This window comes from Anopheles nili, chromosome 3 (genome assembly GCF_943737925.1).
Source record: "Anopheles nili chromosome 3, idAnoNiliSN_F5_01, whole genome shotgun sequence".
NCBI lineage: Eukaryota > Metazoa > Arthropoda > Insecta > Diptera > Culicidae > Anopheles > Anopheles nili.
Window position 1 is genome coordinate 45,561,240 of NC_071292.1, and position 23,522 is coordinate 45,584,761.

The 23,522-nt window shown below is 38.2% G+C and overlaps 2 protein-coding genes across 2 annotated transcripts in view; one reads left to right on the forward strand and one right to left on the reverse strand.

The window, feature by feature from the left end:
• Positions 1-9,542, reverse strand: part of LOC128722667 (protein furry) — a 34,629-nt gene extending 25,087 nt beyond the window's left edge. Inside the window, exons 1-5 of the mRNA XM_053816343.1 lie at positions 9,425-9,542; positions 2,215-5,087; positions 1,854-1,934; positions 1,458-1,783; positions 1,194-1,376 (exon numbers count right to left, since the gene is read on the reverse strand). Coding sequence (XP_053672318.1) covers positions 1,194-1,376; positions 1,458-1,783; positions 1,854-1,934; positions 2,215-5,087; positions 9,425-9,518 — 3,557 coding nt within the window. The 5' untranslated portion in view covers positions 9,519-9,542. The remainder of the gene's footprint in view (positions 1-1,193; positions 1,377-1,457; positions 1,784-1,853; positions 1,935-2,214; positions 5,088-9,424) is intronic.
• Positions 9,543-9,816: 274 nt separating this feature from the next.
• On the forward strand, positions 9,817-22,221 carry LOC128724425 (uncharacterized). The gene is made up of 3 exons (XM_053818151.1): positions 9,817-9,858; positions 21,580-21,907; positions 21,977-22,221. Exons 1-3 carry the CDS (start codon positions 9,817-9,819, stop codon positions 22,219-22,221), a joined length of 615 nt encoding a protein of 204 aa, XP_053674126.1.
• The last annotated feature ends 1,301 nt before the right edge of the window (positions 22,222-23,522 follow it).

Sequence of the window (23,522 nt, forward strand, 5' to 3'; positions counted from 1 at the left end):
CTAGTTGCAGGGGCTTAATCATGAAATGTTGATTTTTAAAATGCTAGTGATGGAAAGAACTGAGATATCATTCTTCGCCTTCTCCAAGCAAAAAATACATAAATAAACATTAAGATCGCTCATCCCTTGATTTCCACCCGAAGTGCACACATACACACACGGAAAATAGAACCTAAAGAACCCTACACGAATAATTTATTGCACAAAGTACTGCTGATTCAACACTCTTTGGAGGTGCTCTGCGCATCACGTTATTAATAGCACCTTTTTCTAGTATCGTGTTGATAAACACTAGCTAGTACGAACGATTGTAAGTTATACAAGTAATCTTTGAAAACTGAATGTTGTATATGTAGAATGTCGTTGTCATTTACAAGAATAATCTTCGTGGTAATTTAATTGATAAGTATTAAAAATAAATATTGTATACAAACTACGTTTGCTGCAACCGATATAAAACAAATGTTTGATAAACATCAAACCAGTGAATGAAAAATAGTTATCAAAATAAAAAAAAACTAATTCGTAAACAAACTCTGATAAGAAAAAAATACTGCAAAATGCTTAACTCAACCAAAATTACATACTAAAAATATTAAAATAATCAAATACAATAAAACAAAGTTATTGAGACAATAAAACCTAACGTTGCTTCAATCCGAAATAATCACGTTTCTTTTGTAGTTTAAATTCGTCACTACTTTTGTTAGCATAATACCTATTAAACTATATTAAAAAAGGTAGAAATTTGTTATTGAGTAGGAGAGTTGTGTTTGTATTACAACGAGTTTAGTCACAAGAACAACATTTATTACCCGGCAAATTTGGAGCTACAACCGAGATATACACTGCAAACTGTACACACTTGCGATCACAGGAGCACACAAATAAACTCAAAGTTAATGAGTTTCAGAAGAAGATGAATCAAAAGAACTAAATAACAATTTTTAAGTTGATAATAGAAGAAAAAACTATCACTAGATAAGAAAACTGACAATTGTCCGTTCTATTTTATCGACACTATCTTTGGTTGACATTTAAGGATTACAGATAATGTAATACGGAAAGGAAAATTATAGTTTTATAAAAAAAAGACTGATACACCAGTACGGGATAAAGTGATGCGAATGTGAGAGGAACTGTCAATTCTACTTTTCAAATATCACCGGATGTGAAATGAGTTGAAACCATACCTTAGACTTAGATCGGGCGAGGCACAGCGTACTGCAACACTAGGCATCTGCGGAATCAAACGCATCGCCAATGCCACCTGATTTTTCCATAAATGGGCAAGCGAATCACGTTGCGCTTCAGAAGGTGGCTTCTTTGTTGGTGCGGAACTGCGAAGAAGCGATGCACGATTGTCATTCACAGGCCTATAATGAACAGAACAATCAGATGGAAGAAAATTTTAGAAACAATTGTTCATTAGGTCGTTTTTTCTTGTCTATACATACGTTGGATCAATCACGTTGAACAAGCTCGAAACACGTTGATAGCAAATAGGCCACGCTTGAGCCACCACCGAAGGACACTGCTGTAGAACACGTGTGCGTTCCATGAAGCCGAATAAACACACACTCCAAGGATCATATGCTTGACCCAGGGCTGGTTGTGATAAGCAAAGATTCAATGTGGACGAAGCCTTTGTTGATTCTTCAACGTGACCTGTAGTCCATACCCCACTGTTACGATCAACGATCCACTGCAAGTCGATTACATTCGCGTTCAACATCGCAGTGCGATCCGTTTGCGGTAACATATGCAAACACTTCTCCAAAACCTGAAATAGAAAATACACAACATAAGAATGAATTATAATAATTTATCTATTAACACAAGTAACGACTCACCTGTGGACAACACTTGTCAATAACGTCAATCAAAGCAGGCTCTGTTTCAGGAATGCCCAACAATTTCTTCAACATTTTCACCTGAACAAAGATAAAAACGATGTATCAATTTTATATTATGTAGAAAAATTACAATTGTAAATATGACCAGGCCGTCTTTAAATCCATAACAAGAACAATAACAAGAAAAATTACAACACTAATTCTTGTTTTGATTAAATGAACATGTAAAAGTGGCAGTTTTAGTAAAAAAAACCAACAGTTCGTTTGCATAAGAGATACGAAACATTAAAACTGTATCACCATGCAATTTTTTGGAGTCATAATTATACAATGCAATTTTAAATAGGCAATCACTAACCTCTTTCAAAATGCTGACAGCAAATTTACGGGGCTGTGACCGACAATTGCATAGCATAACCAATGCCAAACCTTCCACCATGTGCATGGTCGTGGCAAGCGGTTGTTCGTGTCCTTTTTTACCGCTAGTCGCATTTCCACCAGCCGCAGTCGTATCATTTGCGCCTCCCGTTGTAGATGAAGCACCGCCAACAGTACCTCCAATTCCGCTGCTACTATTTGTGCCCACTCCTCCAAGCAAACCAGCAGTCGTTGTTGTTGTTTGTGTTATAGATGAAATGCCTGAGCTACCACTCGAGTTGGAATTTATCGTTGCAACGTTCAGCGATGGATTCACAAGGGTATGAACGGGGTTTGGTTTTGGTACCCCCGCTGTCTCATGTTGGTTTGCTCCACGCCCGGTGGCCGTTGGCCCTAGAGGACCTCCAATTCCTGCTGGTCCCACTTTGGTGTTGAGGGTGTTACTATTACTGCTACTGTTGTTTCCTGTACCAAGCAAATTTCGCCAGACCGTCAAGAATGCGTACAGCATGCGTAACCCATTGTCCAACAGCTGAGGGAAGGTATCGACGACGTCTCGCGCCAAAAATTGGGTGAATCCTTGAATCACGTCCTGACGCCACTCAGGAAAATCACAGACAAGAATTTGCAGCGACTGATGGGCTAGCCCACGTAGCTCTTCATCCATGTGGATTGTCAAACGAGACAACATATCGACCAGCTCGTGCCCTGTCATGTTGTCCGGTGTAAGGCGGGGTACCGCCGCAATACACGTCCGGAACAAGTCGATTCGAGGCTTTCGTTCACCCGTTAGCATTTCTTCTAGCTCTTTGTTTTGGTTCTGTATCACCGTCATCATCAATGGTCGGCCGCAATGAATGTCAAGTGCACGCAAAATGTCGACGAATACGCGGCGCACATGCGGAAAATAGTTAGACATTCCGATGCTGCGAGCCGTGTCTTCGGTGAGCATTTTGTTCAGGTAAGTCTTCTTCACTCGCAGCGTGTTGCCAGACGGAAGGACTCCAACTGTCCGCGGCATTGGTGGCTCACCGTCTTTCTGTTGCAGCGAATCCGCTACCACCATGAAAGCTCGCAGCCCAATACTCATGCGCTCCGGTGTCATAATGATTTTGATCGGACGGCCAACGCACAACAGCTCGAACACGATCTCGCGCATTGCAAAGTCGAGCCGTTCTTGCGCAATAAACTGAATGATTTTCACGAATATGTTAAGCGGGGTATCCCGCGGAACAACCGCCTTGGAACCGCGAGGAAATAGCGAGTTTACGATACTCTGTAAACGTGAATGTGTGGCAGAATTCGATTCACATTTGATCCTTATGATGTAGACCCACAGCAAACGGTACAGGGATTCTAACGCGACGCGGCTCATCTTTGGATCCTTGTTTTTCAGATTACTTAGGCACATTGCCAAAAAGCAATGCCAGTTGCTGAGAAAGAACGATTTCTGCGAAACGCACAGCAGGCACGTCACCAAGGGAAAGAGGGCCAGCTTATGCTTTGACTTTGTGCACGCGTCTAGGGTTTGCGAGTACAGCAAATCAATGAAGTTTTTCACGCATGGTACGTTCACCTCGTTCTTTACGGTTGCCGCCACCGGGACCAGAATCTCCACGAATAACCCAGCCATGGCGTGTTTTATGTCCTTATCCTTCACTTCCAAAAAGTATTGAGCGCACTCGTGCATGAACTGAAACGAAGCCTCGAACTCCTCAATTGGAGCCATTTTTACGCGGAAAAACTTCATACCCATGAGCAGGCTGATAATACTGTGCGTCGTGAACGGGCTCGGTTCCTTGCTGCGCAGCTCTTTCAACTCCGTCATGAAACGCTTTCGCACAGAAGAAAACCGACTCTGGGCTAGCACGCCTACGACCTCGGCGTAGAGGTCAGCAATACGGTAGTTATCGTTTGCATTTGGCGCAGTTTGTGCACCTTCTTTGTACTTGAATTGACGAAAGGCAAGATTTTCAATTTGCTTCGTAATATCATCATGCCCGGGATGGAACGGAAACTGGCGCAATATCTCAATCAATGCGAGACAAAAGATGAACTCTACTGCCGCTTCGCGCCGCAACAGTTGATAATCCAAATCCAGTCCCGATTTGGCCGTCGAGTGGTGGGAAGATGAGCCCATCCCCGTTTGCAGATCCCGCTTAATGTTCTTATCACAAATTTGATGCTTGTACCAAGCCAGCAGCGCCTTCAACAACGACGGCAAACAGTGCTCTGCGACCGAGCCAAGGGCCTGCAGAAGCTGATCGAACTGATAATCTTCGCCGCGCTGCAGTAACTTTGGCAAGTTTTTATCGGATCCATCCAGCATGACACTTTCAATTTTCTTTTCCGCCTGTATGGTAAAGTCGGTGAACAGCGTGCGCATCACAATCTCCCCCGGTCGAAGGGTGCCGTCCGATGCGGCCATCATGTCTATTGTAGCAGCTATGCTACCTTGGTTACTGTTCGCTGAAAGGATCGCCGACCGGTTGTGGCTGTTCCAGGGCAGCAGACTAAGGCGCACGGACGTGGCGTTGATTGCGCTGAGCGGGGATTTAGACGATTCCGATGATTCAATGTTTGCGGGATGTTCGATCACAGTGATAGTATCACCTTCGTCTATAACCGTGCTACTCGTCCCGCCAATTCCACTATTGTGACCAACAGCTGGTGCCAATTGGGCGAGCTGCATTTGAGATCCATTTTTTGAGCTACGATCGATGTTCAGCTTGGGTATATTTCGCACGCTATCAGACTGGCCAACAACATTACCAGACCCCAAGGGGTCTGGTTGAATGGTGTTGCTCTGTTGTTGGTTTAATGCATTGGAAGATTCGCTTTTGTGTTGAGATTCTGAAACGTAAGAGAAGAACAAACTTTGTATATTATCGGTCACTCTAATCGCAAACAAAATTGAATTTCGCTAGCTAAAATCCCCGGTGTTAAACCTCCGTGTAATAGATATTACACATTATTTGATAGGCATAAGCAATACATAACGTTAATGAAAAATAATAAAATCAGAAGATCGTATACCACGAAATGGGAACAAGTACGAAGATTCATCATCCTTTTACTAATGAATCGCCTGCTCACTATATAACTAGAAATCTGTATGGTCATTCATTTATATTTTTATTTAATTCACAACATGTTGTATCCTATAAAATTGTATCTTTCATTACCAAAGCACAATATTTGGAGCAAGTAATTTTACTATCGACGCCGACACACTTGGCTCAATATTGCCTATCGATACTAGCTACCTGATCGATAATGAAAAACTAATGCCTCGTCCATCTAACGCTCCAGCGAACGAACGAAAAGCGGAAGTAAAAAAAGTCGCGCCACTACGCCACGTGACTTTGGATATGGCATGTTTTTTTTTTCGGTTACTGGCATACCTATGTTTCGCGAGTCGATATATATCTAATTACAAGCGTTTTTATTTAAATTAAACGAAAAAGTTCACGTTGGACAAGAATCAAAATTTAATTCAAAAGATTTACTCCGTGATGGCCTGCGTGATTATCTACTCAATCGTTAAATTCAAATAAAAATTTTGCGACGTGAACTATGAAATTGAAATCAATGTAAGTATTTAATGAAATATTTAATGTGCTTAGAAGCGCAAGCATAAAGCAAATATGATATAAAGACGCATGAGAACATCTATAAAGTTCGATAAGAGAAAATAAAAGCAAAATACATTTAATTACATATGTATATTTATATAGATTAAACGATTGCAAGATTTACGTTCAATTGCAATTTAGCATAACAATAAATTATAATGAATAGCAAATGGCCTTTAAGCAAGCCAGTTAGACTGCTAATGCAGTACAACTTTGATCTTTCCCGCAGGAATTACGTAAACGAACAAAATCACAAAAATATTATTTTACCATTTTTTTACGCAACAGCAACCAGGGGATTCATTGAGTTGGAAAAAATAAACATTCATTACCAAAACAAATACAGCACGTGTCGTATTTTAAAAATAGGCAATTCACCCTAGCACAATTACATGAGATACGCTTTGCGCCATGTGTAGGTAAAATCCAGTGTCATGCCACTTTTATCACATTTTCATTTACCAAGCTCCCACTAGTCTGTATGGCAGTTATGATAGAAAGATATGCTGCTGGTGCTTACAGGATTCATATTAAATTGTAAGCGAATATCCCTTGTTAAGCACATTTGCATACAAACACACACTTGGAATCCAGGAGAAGGGCTCTGACGGTATCATTTCCATTGCCCAAATTTCTCCGGCACTATACTTACGCGCTGGGGATAGCAGTGCAAACGCGTGTCCAAAACGGGTAACTATTCTAAGTAACTTTGCATGGAGGCTACCGCGTTCAAACATAAACACTGTGGTATTTTAAACCTTTCTGTCACACTAGAGATTCGATCAACAACGATCACCTTAACGATCACAATCAACGAGAGACAATCGAAACACTTTCTAATCCAGTTCGTTAGCTTGATTATTTGCTAACTGACAATTTTCTGGATTAGTATATCAGGTACCACAGGCTAGTACTAGCCAAACACCGTGCAAACACTCGCACTGGGAGGATACTTTCAAGACAACCCGACGTCTAGGTACCCTTTTCCCTTTCCTTCGGTAGCCCGGAGAGGAAAAGGAAGCATCTCTAGTAATGCCCCGTTTAAGGTGCCATTTTTAGCACCATCCACAGAGCACCGATGAGATGTGTGTTGATTTCTATATTTTCTTTCTTTTTCGTACAAAAAATCACGGACACAACAACTTCACTTCCCGCGTGCAGGGATTGTTCCTGTGGTACCGAATGGGATAGAATTTCACCCGTAAAACTTGACCGTTCAACAACATTTACCTCATCACTCACGATCGATGGTGTTTTGCTCTCACATGATCGCGCTAGCGGTATTAGTTGGCTAAATCACACATAAAATTTGATATCAACAGAACAACGGCGACAACAACAACATCCGCCACGAATACGAAATCTCGATGCGACGCCACCCGGTGCCAACTCTTAGCACGCGTGACACCACTCCGATTGGACAGCCAACGACGATAAATGCTCCTTGTCGCGGCTTCCGCGGTTCCCGATATGTTGCTAATAGATACGAACGACGGCGAGCGCACGGACGAGTGCAAAGAAATGAGCGAGGTACAACTGACAACGAGCAGGAATAGACATACTAATAAATACTATTAGTCAATACATCACCCACAAAAATTCATATTCTCAATCGCCGCCGGTTTTTGCCAGGGAAGAGCAACTTGTGTCAATTCGATGATAGTCAATAAGATTGATTTTTTCGGGGAACAACTTCTGTAAATTTGTTTTTAAACAGGATTTTTGGACTTTCTAAAGCAGAATCTCTTATAGTGCATTATTGTTAATATATAATTTATACTGTGAATTTAAGCTATATAATTTCACAAAACTTCTTGCCATCGCAATTGACTCATTAAGTAAAATATATAACATCCAATGATAGGAACACGCAGTGCAATTACGATGCAAAACGCAACAGATGCTAGTACTGATGATCAATGTAACATTAGATAAATTCTCAGGATATTTGAACATGTTATACCGAAAAAAATATTTTCCAACGAAAGTACATTTTAGAGTTGATAAGCCACAGCTGATTGCTCTGTGGAACAATCGTTTCAAAAACTTATATTCCCAAAACGTTGTGCCGTAAAACGTAAACATTCTAAAACAGATGGTGATACATCTGATCTATTTCAGATCCAGATCACATCATTCACGAGCGATGAAAGACATTGAGAATTTAGTGTTCATAGTCATGTTAATACCGGTATAAAACGTTCAATCTTTTACATACAAATCTGTTAGAACAACGTTAACGGGCCAGTCGAATCGAAGCAGAAAAATCAGTATTCGCCTACACGCAGAATAAATGGGCGAATAATAATGCAACGAACTCCTTTCCTCAACCGCTTCAAAAATATGAAGCGAAAGCTCGATAATAACAAACCTCTATCGCCGGTAAATGCGCGATGCATAAACACCAAAATACGAAACGCACGTCATCGGTGCAAGAGCGTAAGAAAGAGTATCAGAGTGTAATGAAAGTATAATAGGCGGGTGTTATCTATGTACAGTAAACCGAGGATTTTGAGGACAAATCAGGACGCTAGGTTTATGATAGCGTGAGTAGTATTAGGGTGTATACGTATTTTTCTTATCTGTGAAAATCCCAGTGGAACAACGACATATGAGTTCTCACAACATGTTCAATAATTGGACATAACATATCAGAAAAACAAATAACAACTAATCAATATTGTATACTATTGTTTGATCATGTAGTAAAAGTCAGATGTACACTTAAATAACAAACTTTCGACAACCCACTAAGAAGCTTTCTTCGTTGATCGATCGTATTGTGTTATTGCTCGTAATGATTGTGAGAAGCGCAGAATTATAAACTGGTGTTTTTTTCTTCATTAAGCATCAGTAGACGACAACTAAACAAATCAATTCAAAATTTTAACATGCTACCAAAAGTGATAGTTGCTATTATATAATAGCTATTGTCACACTAACTACTCGTTTAAATTATTGTAGCCTTTATCATTTGTTCCCGTCTGGGGATGAGTTCCTGTTTTGAGGAATTTATTACTTTCTGCTCTCAAGGGACGATTTATTACTTTCTAAATGTTTATTACTCGTCGTTCCTTTCAAGTAGTGCTTCACTGCGAGAGGATCTAACGTATTGTTTCATTGAAACAACACTATTCGTGCTCATCAGACCACGAAAGCTTGTAACGAAGCAGCTGCTATGGAATCAAACCACATCAACAAGCAAGCAATGTATGTAAACAATTGTGGCACAAAGCAAAGCAGGAATTCGGCCTTTTTACGTCATCGCGATTCTTACGAATTTTTATCCAGAACGAAACGCATTCAATTGCATTTTGCAATACATCGCATGATTACGTAAATATTGTTAGTATCCAGCTGCAATAGCCCTGCCACCGTCTAATCTAGCAATAAGGTACTTTTACAAGAAATACATGACGATTTAACCGAACAGCACCAGCGGCCATTAAATAGAAACTTGTACGTGGAGTGATAGATTAGAACACCATGTTAAAATGACGCATAACTTTTAAGTGAACATTTGCACGAATAGAATTGTAAAACGTAGCGGCTTACCAGTACTATTGTTGGCGAGATTTGTGTTACTTCCAGACGGATTATCCTCCCCGTTTTCGTTCGTATCCGCATCTTCAACACCATCACGCTGCATTGTGGGATGAAGTGTTGAACGACGGCCGTTCTAGTGAAGGTTGTTCAGCATACAAGAATCAACTAAATGAGGAAAATAATAGCACGTCAAGGAAACACTTTTTCACTTGTTTTTCGTATTACGTTTTTCGTATATTCAAATAATCAGGAAAATATAACAAGGAGTACGTCTTGTTCGGATATTTTGTTTATTTGTTTTTCACTCCGAGTTTGACATATCACACTGTACTTTCGTTGTTGGTTTATACATCAGTGCACATTCCTTGCATTACATTTATCGACAACAACAATCGATAACAATGCACAAGCACGGTTTAGATGTTCTCATTACTAAGATTACTGTAAGTTACATCTTTCTTCTTGGATCAATTGTATGGTTGTACATGTAATTTATTTTCCTTACTTGAAAAAATTTCATGACATTATGCATGTTGAAAACGTTGGGTAGATCTCTTAACTAAACTAACTTGTTTCTAATGAACAAATCAATTTTAAAATATAGATAGTACTACTACTACTTTTCTATCATCTTTAATCGAAACTTAATCACCATTATTTCTACCATTGCTATGACGAGTTTTCAGGAGTATAAAAAATGCAGTGAATCTCATTCATTCACTTACGAGTGAGAAATGAAAAATGAAACCAAAGTTTCGAATGAGATGAAATGTTTCATGCTTATCACAACATATTTGACAATTCTGTTATACGACACTTCTACTACTTGTTTCGACAATTCTCTCATACGACACTTTTACTACTACTTTTGACATTAAGTATACACAATTAAAGTATTTTTGTGACAATTTCAGCAATATTCGCGGGCCGATCTTATTCAAGTAACCACTTTTTTGACTCGTGTTCGTGATATACGCCATTTTAGTAATTATAAGTGAACTGATTAAAATTAATGAAAATTGTTCTAGAGTAATATCGATTGGATTCTTAATAAAATGAATTGGACGTTAATGCCGAGATGTGCTTATCGTTGAATTAAATTATGATAATTTCTAGTAGCTTTCCCATATGAAATATGACTTGGAATATTCGAAGTTTGTATTAGGTTTAACAACTATAACATTTGAAACATACTTCCTCTTCCAGCTGCTTAAAAATCTGTCGCTTCTTTCTTCTTCTTGTTAGTTAATTGTAGGACCGGCAACTATAGGCCATATGTCCCTCTCGTTTCTTTCATATCTTTCAATAATCAAATCATAATCAACCTAGATTGCATTGTGCTAAAATGTGTTCGTTCAAAATCAACCTGGTCCACCGTCCGTTCATGTCCACCCGGTCATATCATTACAGCACCCTCAGATTCTCAAGTTATAAACATATTTAATTCATGGTTTAAAATTTAGTTTGTTTTTCTTTTATTTATACAAGTAATTTTATTACACATTTTAAACATAGTACAATATTTTAAGCGATCGTCATTAAATTATTATGTGAATAATAGTTGATTTATTGCTATAGGGTCGGTTTACAATTTATTTAATTATAATAAATGAAATATAATACAAACTAGTACTTATTCTACCACCTAGTATAAAACATTTCCTTGAGTTTTTATCGTTATGTGCTATTTAATACTACTAAACTTAACTTAATAAACAGGAACAGCTAATTCCAAATTAGGGTAGCCATAAGGAGCGAATGTTGTATTCCCGTACGCCGTTATATGTTGAGTGGTATATGGAAAAACTCTAGTCGGACCGTAAGCATCATAATACAAAAGTTGCGCTTAATAAGCTTTACATATTATAAAAGAGCTTCATATTTTATCTCGCATCGATCTCTAATACATAAACCATTGACATGTATTTATAGTTTGAAGAACATGTTTTTACAGCTTGCAGACACCTAACGATAAAAGATAGAAAAAAATTAACATATTTTATTGCTGATTATTATTCTCATGTGCTTACCCAATTTGACTTCTATTCTCCATAAAAATAAATTCGCCTTTATTTTAGATACTTTCGTTATTATGCACTATCAAATATTACTGTAAAAATATAAAAAAATTAAATAATTTTGTTCACTTTTATTCTACTATCATCTACTCACCATGTGGTTTTTGCTTTACGATAACTATCTATCTCAGATATGATCGGATTATTTGTCTATCTAAGTGAACGTTTTCATATTGGCATTTTTTATTTCCATTACGAAAGCCGAAGAATATCAGTCTATATTTCGAAATCCACACAAACAAAGGTAGGTTTCCTAGTAAATGATTTGTGGTGGGCCTGCTGGAAATAAAACCATTAACATTAATCAGCACATCGGTTGTTATCATTACAACATTATTTCACTTACCTCGTGGAAAGCCGTTCGTGAGTAACTTTCAACACATCAAATTTGGTTTAAGAGTTACTGTTTACTTTGCTACATGCATCTGATGATATGGTTGTTTTTGACGTTGCGAGGTTGAACTTGAAAATGTGTCCATGGTTCATATTTGCTCTCTATAGAATATATCCTTAGTTGTACACGTCTTGCCAACTTCTTATATTTCGCAGTTTGTTGATTACTTGATGCCAACTAGAAATTATTTCCATATCACTACGTCTCGTGCTGTTCGAGTTCATGGCCAACAGCTTACTGGCGAAACATTGCATTTTCATTACATTTGCCAGCCATAAAGTCCTTCCGATCTTCAAGATATCTTCGTCATTGCATCAAGACTGAGGTTTATCCCACACACTTGCTTCGTCTCATAGGATGAAATATCAGGCTCAAGCTTCGTCAATGATGGCAAACGGTCCAGGGCTCTTATTCCATAAGCTTTATATCCTTACTTTAGATTTGATTAGATTCGGCAGTCTATTATTTTTTACTGTTCCTATTGACATTTTGCGTTGATAGATTTGATTAGATTCGGCAGTCCATTATTTTTACTGTTCCTATTGGCGTTTTGCGGTTTTCTTATATTTGTATCAATGCATTCCGCATTGCAGATCTAAATAATTCCTATGTTTTATATGTTTTTTAAGTTACATGTTACATTTTTTCAATAGCCATCCCTGCAAATTTATTCTTGATGATACTATACTCTACACATATACTATCCCGCTGACAATCATTCCCTGTATTATTTCTTCCATTTTATCCTTTGTTACTACCGTCAACCCCTTAGATCGGTCAACCATCCTTCATCGCTTCTTTCATCCAGTGTTATTCTCAGTTGTTCTTGACATCATCTATCCTGTCTCTTTACATAGACCTATCCTATCCTTTCAGTCATAATTTTATCCTTTTTCCTAATCCATCTTCTTTTTTCTCTTCTCTCACCTTATTCACTCGATGTTTATAGCTTTTAATACAACTATACTAAACATATATTCTTCCTTATTCCTTCCGCCGTACTTATTCGACCACATCTCTATTATCTATTCAACCACATCATTCACATTCGCTTATTCATACGCTTCATCGCCAGCCTACAATTGATTGTAACTATTATCTCTTCGCTCATCTCTTTCTCTTTTTTTCCTGTTTCATTTCCATATTTTATGCTCGTAATAGTATGGAATGTTTAAGCTTTCCAATTTACACATCTCTTTCGAAAATTTTACAAAGATTATGAGTCTATTAGGTCTGTCGTAATCGAGTTGAAGCGAGATTTCTTCTCTCATGACAAGGTAACAAGAATATCAGTAGAAACAGACTCTTGTTATAACAAATGATCAGGCAAACCCGTTAAAATGGGTACGAATAAACAAGAAAAAGATCACAAAATTTTTAGAAAAAATCGTGTTTCAAATGCAACGGATAGGTTTAAAATAATTTAGTCAATACCTGTAACATGTGGAAGGATCTTTACAGTTTGCCCAAACAAACACCCACGGAGCGAATGCTAGACGACCATAAACAAACACATTATGTACCAACCGATAAGATACACCAAAACCATGAACGAAGCATAGAAAAAGGTTCTATCTTCTTCACACGTACACAGTATGCGAACTAACAGGATCAGAGGATTTAGTATTTAAGCATCGAAAATTTGTAAATAAAGCAGATTTATATTCAGAAACTCAACGGAGAAACGTTTCGACTTTCTTTTGAATTTTCTTGGCCTCTCCTTAAGCATTTGTTGTTGAATCTCAACCGGGTTTCTGCCCTTACCGATTATTACATCAGTTGTTCCACTTTCACTGCATAGGTATCCATACACCGAGAACACTAGCGGAAAGCTTAACGAACATTCGGGTGCAATAATCAATTTAAGGCAGAATCCCACACTTTTAAAAACCACCGTCGGCGGTTGGACTTAAGGTTCAGAAGGCCAATTCCTTCGCGTGGCCGAACCCGAGTTCCGCGCGCCAACAACCATCATCTTAAAAAGGATCACCTTGAGCTTAGATGCTATTGTAAGTCACCTTATATTTTAAGATAATACTAATTTTTTCGTTGAAAGTTGAAAAGCAGAATTCATGAAAACAATAACCAATTCCATCTTAAGCTAAATGTTGATTCAAATGAACAAAATTTTGAAATACTTGAATGATAAATAAATATGACAGAAAGAAGAAAATGCAAATGTATTTTAAAAACAGAATGGTTACAGAAAATATAACGACTTACGAAAAGTTCATTCAAGAGGATAAAGTCCCAGATTTTGTAATATTTGATATTTTGCAATATTCGATGGAAAAGCTAGTGACTCAACGCGATCAGCAAGATGCTTGATGAAAGTCTAAGCAGCTATTTTAGTAGAGTGAATGATCTACAGAATACAATAATCGCTAGCGCAAATCATTCCTAAATATGCTTCAAATGTTGTACCTCATTCATTCCATTTCAGGGAAAAAGCTTTAGACCGTTTTATAAGAGGTTTGGATAATACTCTTTGTTTTTTTTTGCTTAAGAACAATAATCCGTCAAATTTAAACGCTACATATAATTATTGCATGGAATATTGTAACATGAATATGAGGCCAACACGATTTAAATCGGAACCTCGTATCAATCATATTCCAAAACCGCGAAACTTTTACATACCACCTTGATGATAATAAGCAACAAAATCCAGCAATATTCGGACATTGATGCCATATTTAGATGAACATGGTGTGTTAAGATCCAAAGATCGGTTAGAAAACATCAGTGTAATTACGGAAAGTGCAAGAACTCCAATTCTACTCCCTAGTAAGGGGAGAATAGTTAAAATGATAGTAAGAAGCTATCATGAAAAACATTTTCATCAAGCCGATAATGTTGTCATAGCAGCACTACGACAAACATTCTGGATCGTCAACATAAGAAGTGTATTGAAAAATGTTAAAAGCTGTTGCCAAAAGTGTATTTTATCATCAGCAGCACCAAAAGCACCGATTATGGCACCGCTACCAACGTTTAGGTGTAACCCCTACAACCCACCTTTCTTACATAGCGGAGTAGATTACTTCGGCCCTTTGGAAGTTACTGTGAAAAGATCAGTTGAAAAACGTTGGGGATGTATATTCACATGTATGTCAACAAGAGCAGTGCATATCGAAATGGCAGAAAAACTCGACACGGACAGTTTTCTTGTGTGCTTACGAAACTTCCAACATCATCGCGGAAAGATTTCACACTTATATAGTGACAACGGCACAAACTTCGTAGGCGCCGAAAAAGAACTAAAACGTTTAATTCAAGAAGTGAATCAACGAACGGAAAAGGATGCAGCTCTGCAATACGACATAGAATGGCATTTTAACCCACCAGCTGCACCGCATTTTGGTGGTTCTTGGGAAAGGCTCATTCAAATTATTAAAAAAGCATTACGCTTTCTGAACGACCAGTGGAAGAATCGAAAACCCGCACCAGAGACGCTAAGGGCGACACTAATTCAAATCGAAGCCATGATAAATGCTCGCCCATTAACGCATATTCCATTATCCATGGACGAGGATGAAATACTCACACCATTTCATTTCCTCATAGGCAAAGGAGTAGATGTAGTCCCGCCATATGCCTTGGATACTCAGCACGTCGACAGGAAACAATTCAAGCTAGTTCAACACTACGGAAAAATCTTTTGGGACCGTTGGAAAAAGGAGTATTTGCCCGGTTTGATAAAGAGAAACAAGTGGACAAACAAGATAGAACCCATCAAATTGGATGATGTGGTCGTGATTATAGAACACAACATGCCACCGGGAAGCTGGACCAAGGGAAGAATCATAAAGGTCTACCCAGCACCAGATGGGCAGATACGATCAGTGGAAGTGAAGACAGCGAATGGAGTTTTGAAAAGACCGGCAATCAAAGTGGCGGTCATCGACGTAACTCAGAAAGAACAACAACTCGTCATAAACAAAACACCCACTAATTCACCACACACGAAACACAAGCTTAAATCCCAAAATTCTCAGGTAACCTCGAGACCTCGAAAGCGACGAATAGCGCCTTGTACCTGGGCACACAAGGTAATGTTAATGATGTCCATCCTCGCACTCACCGCCCCAGCCAAGCCATATAAACTTCAACAAGTGGCTGAAGGAGGAATCCTGTTCAACCATATCGGGACATGTTTAGTGCAACGAGGGTCAATACAAAAGAGCGTAACTACAGACATCAACCCGAGAGACGACATTGGGATGATGCATCAAATGAGGTATGATTTGAATGAACTGTACCTTGATTTAATGGATTTACGAGAAGCAAGAAAAACGAATCTTGGTGATGCGATAGCAATGATACGCCAGCAAAGCTTCCATGTGGAGCGACAGATAAGAATAACGACAAGAACAAAGCGCAGTGGTGGAATATTAGGATTTTTAAAAGACATGTTAGTTGGTGGAGACGAAGTAAAAGAAGAACTAAGTAAATTGCAAACTATTGAACAAGTCAAGTTTAAAGAACTGTTTCGAAGCTTAAGCGCGGTACATGAACATTCTAGAAATACAGAAAGAATTTTCAAAAATAAAACATTGCACTTGGAACAAGAGATAAAAGATGCTGATACAAAGAACAAACATATTCTTGCGAGAATTAGATTATTAGAACTGACACTCGTAGCGCATCAAATGATATCGAACATTGAAGAAAAATATCGAATGTTAAGAGTTGAACCTTTAGCTCAAGAAGAAGTAGAAAAAGTTTTAAATGAATTTAGTGCAAACATTCCAAGCGGACACACTGTGTATAATAAACCGCAGATTAAAGTGCAAGAGGAATTTGGGAACATAACAATAACATTATCCGTTTTAATTATGGAAAACAAACCCTATGAGGTTTTTAAAGCGTACCCTGTTCCCGACAGGCTAGGTAAACGAGTGATTCACTTGAATGAAACGGTAGTCGCTATAAATGATGTTAGGAAATACTTTTATCCACAAAATACAGAGTGGATTAACAAGACATTTTGTGTAGAACATCATCCTACGTTGTTAACAGAAAAAAATTGTTTAACGCAAAAATTATTCAATGAAGTATCTACTAATTGCAAAATTGAGACTCTACAAAATTCTTATACTAAAATGTATCATATGAAAGAAGCTAACTCGGTATTATACTACACTAACGAATTGAATAATATACACTTCAATTGCAACGAACGTACAATTAAATTAATCTATCATGCAGCTCTCATAGAAATGGATACAGGATGTACACTGTACTCCATGAATCAGGAAATCAGCGCAGAAGTAGCAAAAGAAAATCAAGTGAAGCACTATTTCATCAAACACGATACTATTGAAAACTAACCATCTACGATAATTGAAAATCATACGGTTTTAATAATACTCTGCACTCTAGTAATCAGCGGCATATTAGGCGCAGTAGCAGGCTTACTATTTTACCTCAAACGCTCAAGGGCTAAGAAATCAGGCGAGGCAATTCCCGAAGTAATAGAACTAAAAGAACAATCCGTTAGGCGGCATTTCAAACCTCGTGATCAAGTGTAATTCATCAGGATAAATTACAAAGGGGAGAATGTTGCGCGCGAGTTATCGGAGCAACCCAACCGATAAAGCATCCGTACCTGATTCTACATCCCTTCAACAGTGATAGCCCTAAACCAATACAAGATTCTGCATCCCTTCAACGATAACACAATCTCGTCAACCGGCCGATCGGACGCCCGTACCTGATTCTACATCCCTTCAACAGTGATAGCCCTAAACCAATACAAGATCGTCATCCGAACGATAACCGATATCTACTTCCTTTCTCTTTATCCTTCCTTTCGTCACCCAATCCCTTTTAAACACAAAGATATATATATATATACCACAATAAAACCAAAGGAGGGACTCTCAGCCTAACCGTCTTAGAAGAAGGAAGCTTTCGTCTCGCTTAACTTCTTTACAATCCGAAGTGATAGTTCGTTAACTGGCGCCCGAATAGGGACCTGAAGTCAAAGTGAGGTGATTCAAAAATAAAAACCAACCCTGCACAAACGACCAAGGACCACTTTCGATCTGCACTCGAGGACATCTCTCCCCGAAGAAGCCTAGGACCCTTAGTAGGCACACCCCAAAAAGGACTACCCCGAAGCATCACGCCGTCGAAATAGGAAAAAGGAACATGATCTTCGTGATTACGGTACTGGCGTAAGTCAAAATCTGTTGTATTCTAACATAAGCATATAAGGAGCATAATTTACAAAAAAAAGTGAGCTTATAAATAACAAGTGAATTCTGAAGGAAACAGGTTAGATAAAAGTTAAAAATTTATGCAAAAAGTTTGTTCGAATAGGAAGGAAAAAAGAAGAGCACTGTGTGATAAAAACAGAATGAGTCCTCCTACTGAAAATTTTATGAGCCATGAGGAGTTTTTACAAATCGGAAAAGTTCCCGATTATGTTCGCGATATTCCCAATTTCGAAGGAAACGCTAGCAGCCTTATGAGATGGATACTAGAAGTCGAAAACGTACTTAGAATGTACGCCCGTCTTCCGAGAGAATCAATCGAATATCATGTGATTGAGGGAACAATTCGCAGAAAAATCAAAGGTGAAGCGGCAGATGTGCTTAATACAAGCTGCATAACGGGTGATTGGTCGAGTATCAAATCTACCCTGCTGCTTTACTATAAAGATAAAAGGGAGCTTAAAACTCTTGACCACGAGCTCACAGGGATCAGTAAAAAATATTCAGAATCTCTAAGCAGTTACTTCAGTCGAGTAAATGATTTACTAACAGCAATAGTAACACAAATTCAGACTGATCCTAAATACGCTATTAATTCAGAAGTTCATGTAGCATATTTTAGAGAAAAAGCACTCGATTGTTTTATTAGAGGTCTTGAGAACCCTCTTTGCTTTTTACTAAAAAACCATCAACCCAGTAACCTAAATGCAGCATACAATTATTGCCTTGAATACTGCAACATGAACATGAGATCTGCTCCATTCAAATCAGACACAAGGGTAAATAACATACCAAAACCGCGAGAGCTTTACGTTCCACCACCACGCCCTATTTTTAATACAAATCAGCAAAGACCACCCCTCCCACCAAGAAATTTCCCTCAGCATAGGAATTTTCCGCAACGTAGGAATATGTACCCTGAGGGATATACTAGTCAGCCCGCGAATCATCAGCGGATGCCTTCAACACAACATCACAATAATTACCCTGTACCCATGGAGGTCGATCCTTCTATACGATCGAACTCCTTGAACTATGCCAATCGACCAAACTATAAAAAGCCCTTCCCTCACAATGGTCAAATATACTCCATTGATACGCCACTGGAGTATGTTTCAGGATCACCCCATCTTAATGAAATAGATTTAACTAGGAACACAGAAACATTTCGTAGCACCTCTAACCAACAAACTGAGGTAGAGAGTAATTTTTTAGAATGGACCGCAGGATGGTGAAATCATTCCTTCCATATATCATCTTGCGGACAGCCTCAGGAGAATACCCATTTTTAATCGATTCAGGATCGAATATTAACCTGATTTCGTCTAAATTAGCTTCATCTTACAAAAGAAGCAAACCATATGAAATTAATGCCTCTAAAATTACAAGCGCTAACGGCGAATTCAACATTAAATCAGCAATCGACATTGCTTTTTTTGAACCAAAATCCATGTTGAAATTTCAATTTTTGATTCACGATTTCCACTCATTTTTTCATGGCATCGTAGGTACGGCCATACTCAAAACACTTAATACAAGATTATGTTTCGAAAAAAATAATTTGATAATAGCAACTGATTTGGGAACTCCTTTTGTAATACCATTTAAGAAATATGTGAAACAAAAGGAAAATAATGTGATTGATTTTAGACTAGATCATTTAGAGCCCTCAGAACAAGGAAAATTAACACGTGTATTACAGAAAAATGAGCATGTTTTTTATGAGCCTAATATAAAGTTATCGTGTGCGACAAGAGTAGAATGTCGTATAAATACAACTGATGAAATACCAGTACATCAACGGGTCTATCCATATCCAGCAGCATATACGGAAGAAGTTAATACACAAATTAGGAATCTTCTGGAAAATGGAATAATTAGACCATCAAGATCCGCTTGGACATCTCCCGTCTGGATCGTTCCAAAGAAAGTAGATGCTTCTGGTGAAAAAAAGTTTAGGATGGTAATAGATTACCGGAAATTGAATGAAAAAACTATAAGTGATAGGTATCCGATGCCAGAAATATCGTATGTCCTTGATCAACTACGCGGCCAACAATACTTTTCAAATCTTGACCTTGCATCAGGTTTTCATCAAATTCAGATGAATGCACAGGATATTGAAAAAACTGCGTTCTCTATTAACAACGGTAAATATGAATTTACAAGAATGCCGTTTGGTTTAAAAAATGCACCAGCCATTTTTCAAAGAGCTATTGATGATATACTCCGCGAACACATAGGCAAAATCTGTTACATCTATATGGATGATGTAATTGTATTCGGTAGAACAATTGAAGAACATTTGGATAATCTAGATAAAGTTCTTTCAACTCTGAATGCTTCCAATCTAAAGGTTCAATTAGATAAATCCGAATTCCTTCACAAAGAGATTGAATTTTTAGGACATATTATTTCAAGTGAAGGATTGAAACCAAATGAAAAAAAGATTGAAGTCATAAAATTATTTCCCCCACCAAAAACAATCAAACAGTTGAGATCGTTTTTGGGATTGACAGGTTATTATAGGAGATTTATTAAGGACTATGCGAGAATAGCGAAACCTTTAACCAATAGACTACGAGGTGAGAAAAGTACGACTTCAAATAGCAAAATAACACTTTCCACGGAACAAATAAAATGTTTCGAAAAATTAAAAAACGTATTATCCTCGTCAGACGTTCTAATTTATCCAGATTATAGCGTACCGTTTATACTTACTACGGACGCCTCAGATTATGCAATTGGTGCGGTTCTTTCACAAGGTGAACTGGGAAAAGAAAAACTTATTCATTTTAGTTCCCAAACACTCTCTAAAACGGAAGAGTCATACTCTGTTCCAGAAAAAGAGATGCTTGCAATTATATGGGCTTTAAAGACATTTAGGAATTACCTATATGGTACAAAATTTAAAATATTGACCGATCACCAACCTCTCACATTTACCCTCTCACAAGGAAATACTAATGCAAAATTAAAACGTTGGAAAGCATACTTGGAAGAGCACGATTATGAAATTATCTATAAACCAGGTAAAACCAATGTAGTGGTAGATGCACTGAGCCGAATAGTATGCTTAATGACAGCTACACAACATTCTGCAGATGATAGTGATAATTTTTTTATTCCCTCTACTGAAGCACCTTTAAACGCTTTTCGACAGCAAATCATTTTAAACGAAGGATCCGATCATGTTGCATCAACTGAACCATTTACCAACTTTAAAAGATTTGATGTCACAATTTCAAACACTAGTGATTCAACTCTATTGAACATTTTGAAAAAATATGCTGACCCCTCGAAACTAAATGGATTGTTCACTAGTGAAGCCCTAATGGGAAAAATTCAAGAAGTTTACAAGAAAAACTTTGGGAGGCAAAATTTGCTAAAAATTCGTTTTACACAAAAAAAATTAGAGGATATAGAAAATTACAACGATCAATTAGACATTATCTGCAAGGAACATAACAGAGCACACAGAGGTTGCGAAGAGAACAAGATAAAGATCTACAAGAAGACAACACGACATGCATACCAGCAATTATAAAAGGACAACCAGCATCTTGCGATTTTATATCGAACCCATCAACACAAGAAGTTATAACTTTAGATAGAAGTCACTTACTTATCAGTTCATCCGTTTGGTTTATATTTGATACGACGTGTGGCATACGAGAACGAAACCTTACTGGTTCATTTATCGTTGCATATGAAGATTGCAATATTTTCTTTAATAACAAAACTATTTCAAGCAACACGATTAGTTTTCCGGGATCACCGATCAATCTTCCTATCTATGGCATAGAAGTGACACAACAGAACAAAGTCGTGAATTTGAGTCTTGAGCATCTACACGAACTACACAAAGAATTAAGATCGGAGATGAAACAAATCCATTTAGAATCACACAGTATCACATGGAAAACGTGGTCAATATCTAGCCTGGTAAGCACTCCGTTTATAATATTGATTGCTGTCGGTGGATACATTGTGTTAAAAATATGTAAGAAAAGGACAGACATCAACATTAATACACAACCGGCATCACATACAACGGCAATCTACAAACCGCCAACTATGAAAGAATGCCTTCGTACGGAGCCTCAGATTTAGGGAGGGGCAAGTTATCGGAGCAACCCAACCGATAAAGCATCCGTACCTGATTCTACATCCCTTCAACAGTGATAGCCCTAAACCAATACAAGATTCTGCATCCCTTCAACGATAACACAATCTCGTCAACCGGCCGATCGGACGCCCGTACCTGATTCTACATCCCTTCAACAGTGATAGCCCTAAACCAATACAAGATCGTCATCCGAACGATAACCGATATCTACTTCCTTTCTCTTTATCCTTCCTTTCGTCACCCAATCCCTTTTAAACACAAAGATATATATATATACCACAATAAAACCAAAGGAGGGACTCTCAGCCTAACCGTCTTAGAAGAAGGAAGCTTTCGTCTCGCTTAACTTCTTTACAATCCGAAGTGATAGTTCGTTAACTCGCGCAACGTATCGGTTTGAAACTCTTTGCATCTTTACCTGTAACTTGTGGAAGGATCGGTATCGTTTGCCCAAATAAACATATGAGGACAGAAAGGCGCGATACACGAGACAGGATACAAGCGCGTCGGTCATAAAATAAGGGTTGAACGCATAAAACATAGCAAAATAACACCGAACCAAGCGGGTTCGGGTTTATCCCAAAATTAAGACGGCAATTAAACAGGTAACAAAAGGACTCATTCATGTAAGCGCAAGAACAAAGTAGGATTCTCCAGAAAGCGGGTATGAACGAAAAATGTAATAACCTAAAGTATAATCATAACGGTTGGAAATATCCAACATTAATGCATCGATGTTTATGAATGTTTTGGTAGGATGCAGGATGCAATTCCCATTAACAAATCTAGGTACATTCATACTCCTCTAGAATCTTATGTGCGTACGGGAAACAATAGTAAGAAAAGGAAGGAGACAACTAGGTATAAGAAACTCTACTATATAAGGACCGTATTTGTAAATAATAAATTAGATTCAATCAATAGCTCACACGAGGAGGTTATCTTTCATTTCGATACGCTTTCCTCGCGCACACAGCACGGTTGTTTCTCACGTCAGGTTTCTGCCCACATCCGAACTGTCTCGTTACCACAGATCACCCCGTTCTGCGGCATAGGTTCCCCAAATTATTTGGTATCTGGAACAACTAGCGGGAAGGTTGGAACCCTCCTTGGAGATCAACTTGGTGCAAGACCTTGCTCGGGCAGATTCCTGTACAATTTTATATTTGCTGCTGCCAGCGGTACTCTCGTGCTAGGAGGCCATTCCTTCGCGGGGCCTGTTCGAGAGATATGTTGAGGAGATGAGATAAAAGATGAGTTATCAAAAATGGAAACTTTAGAGCAA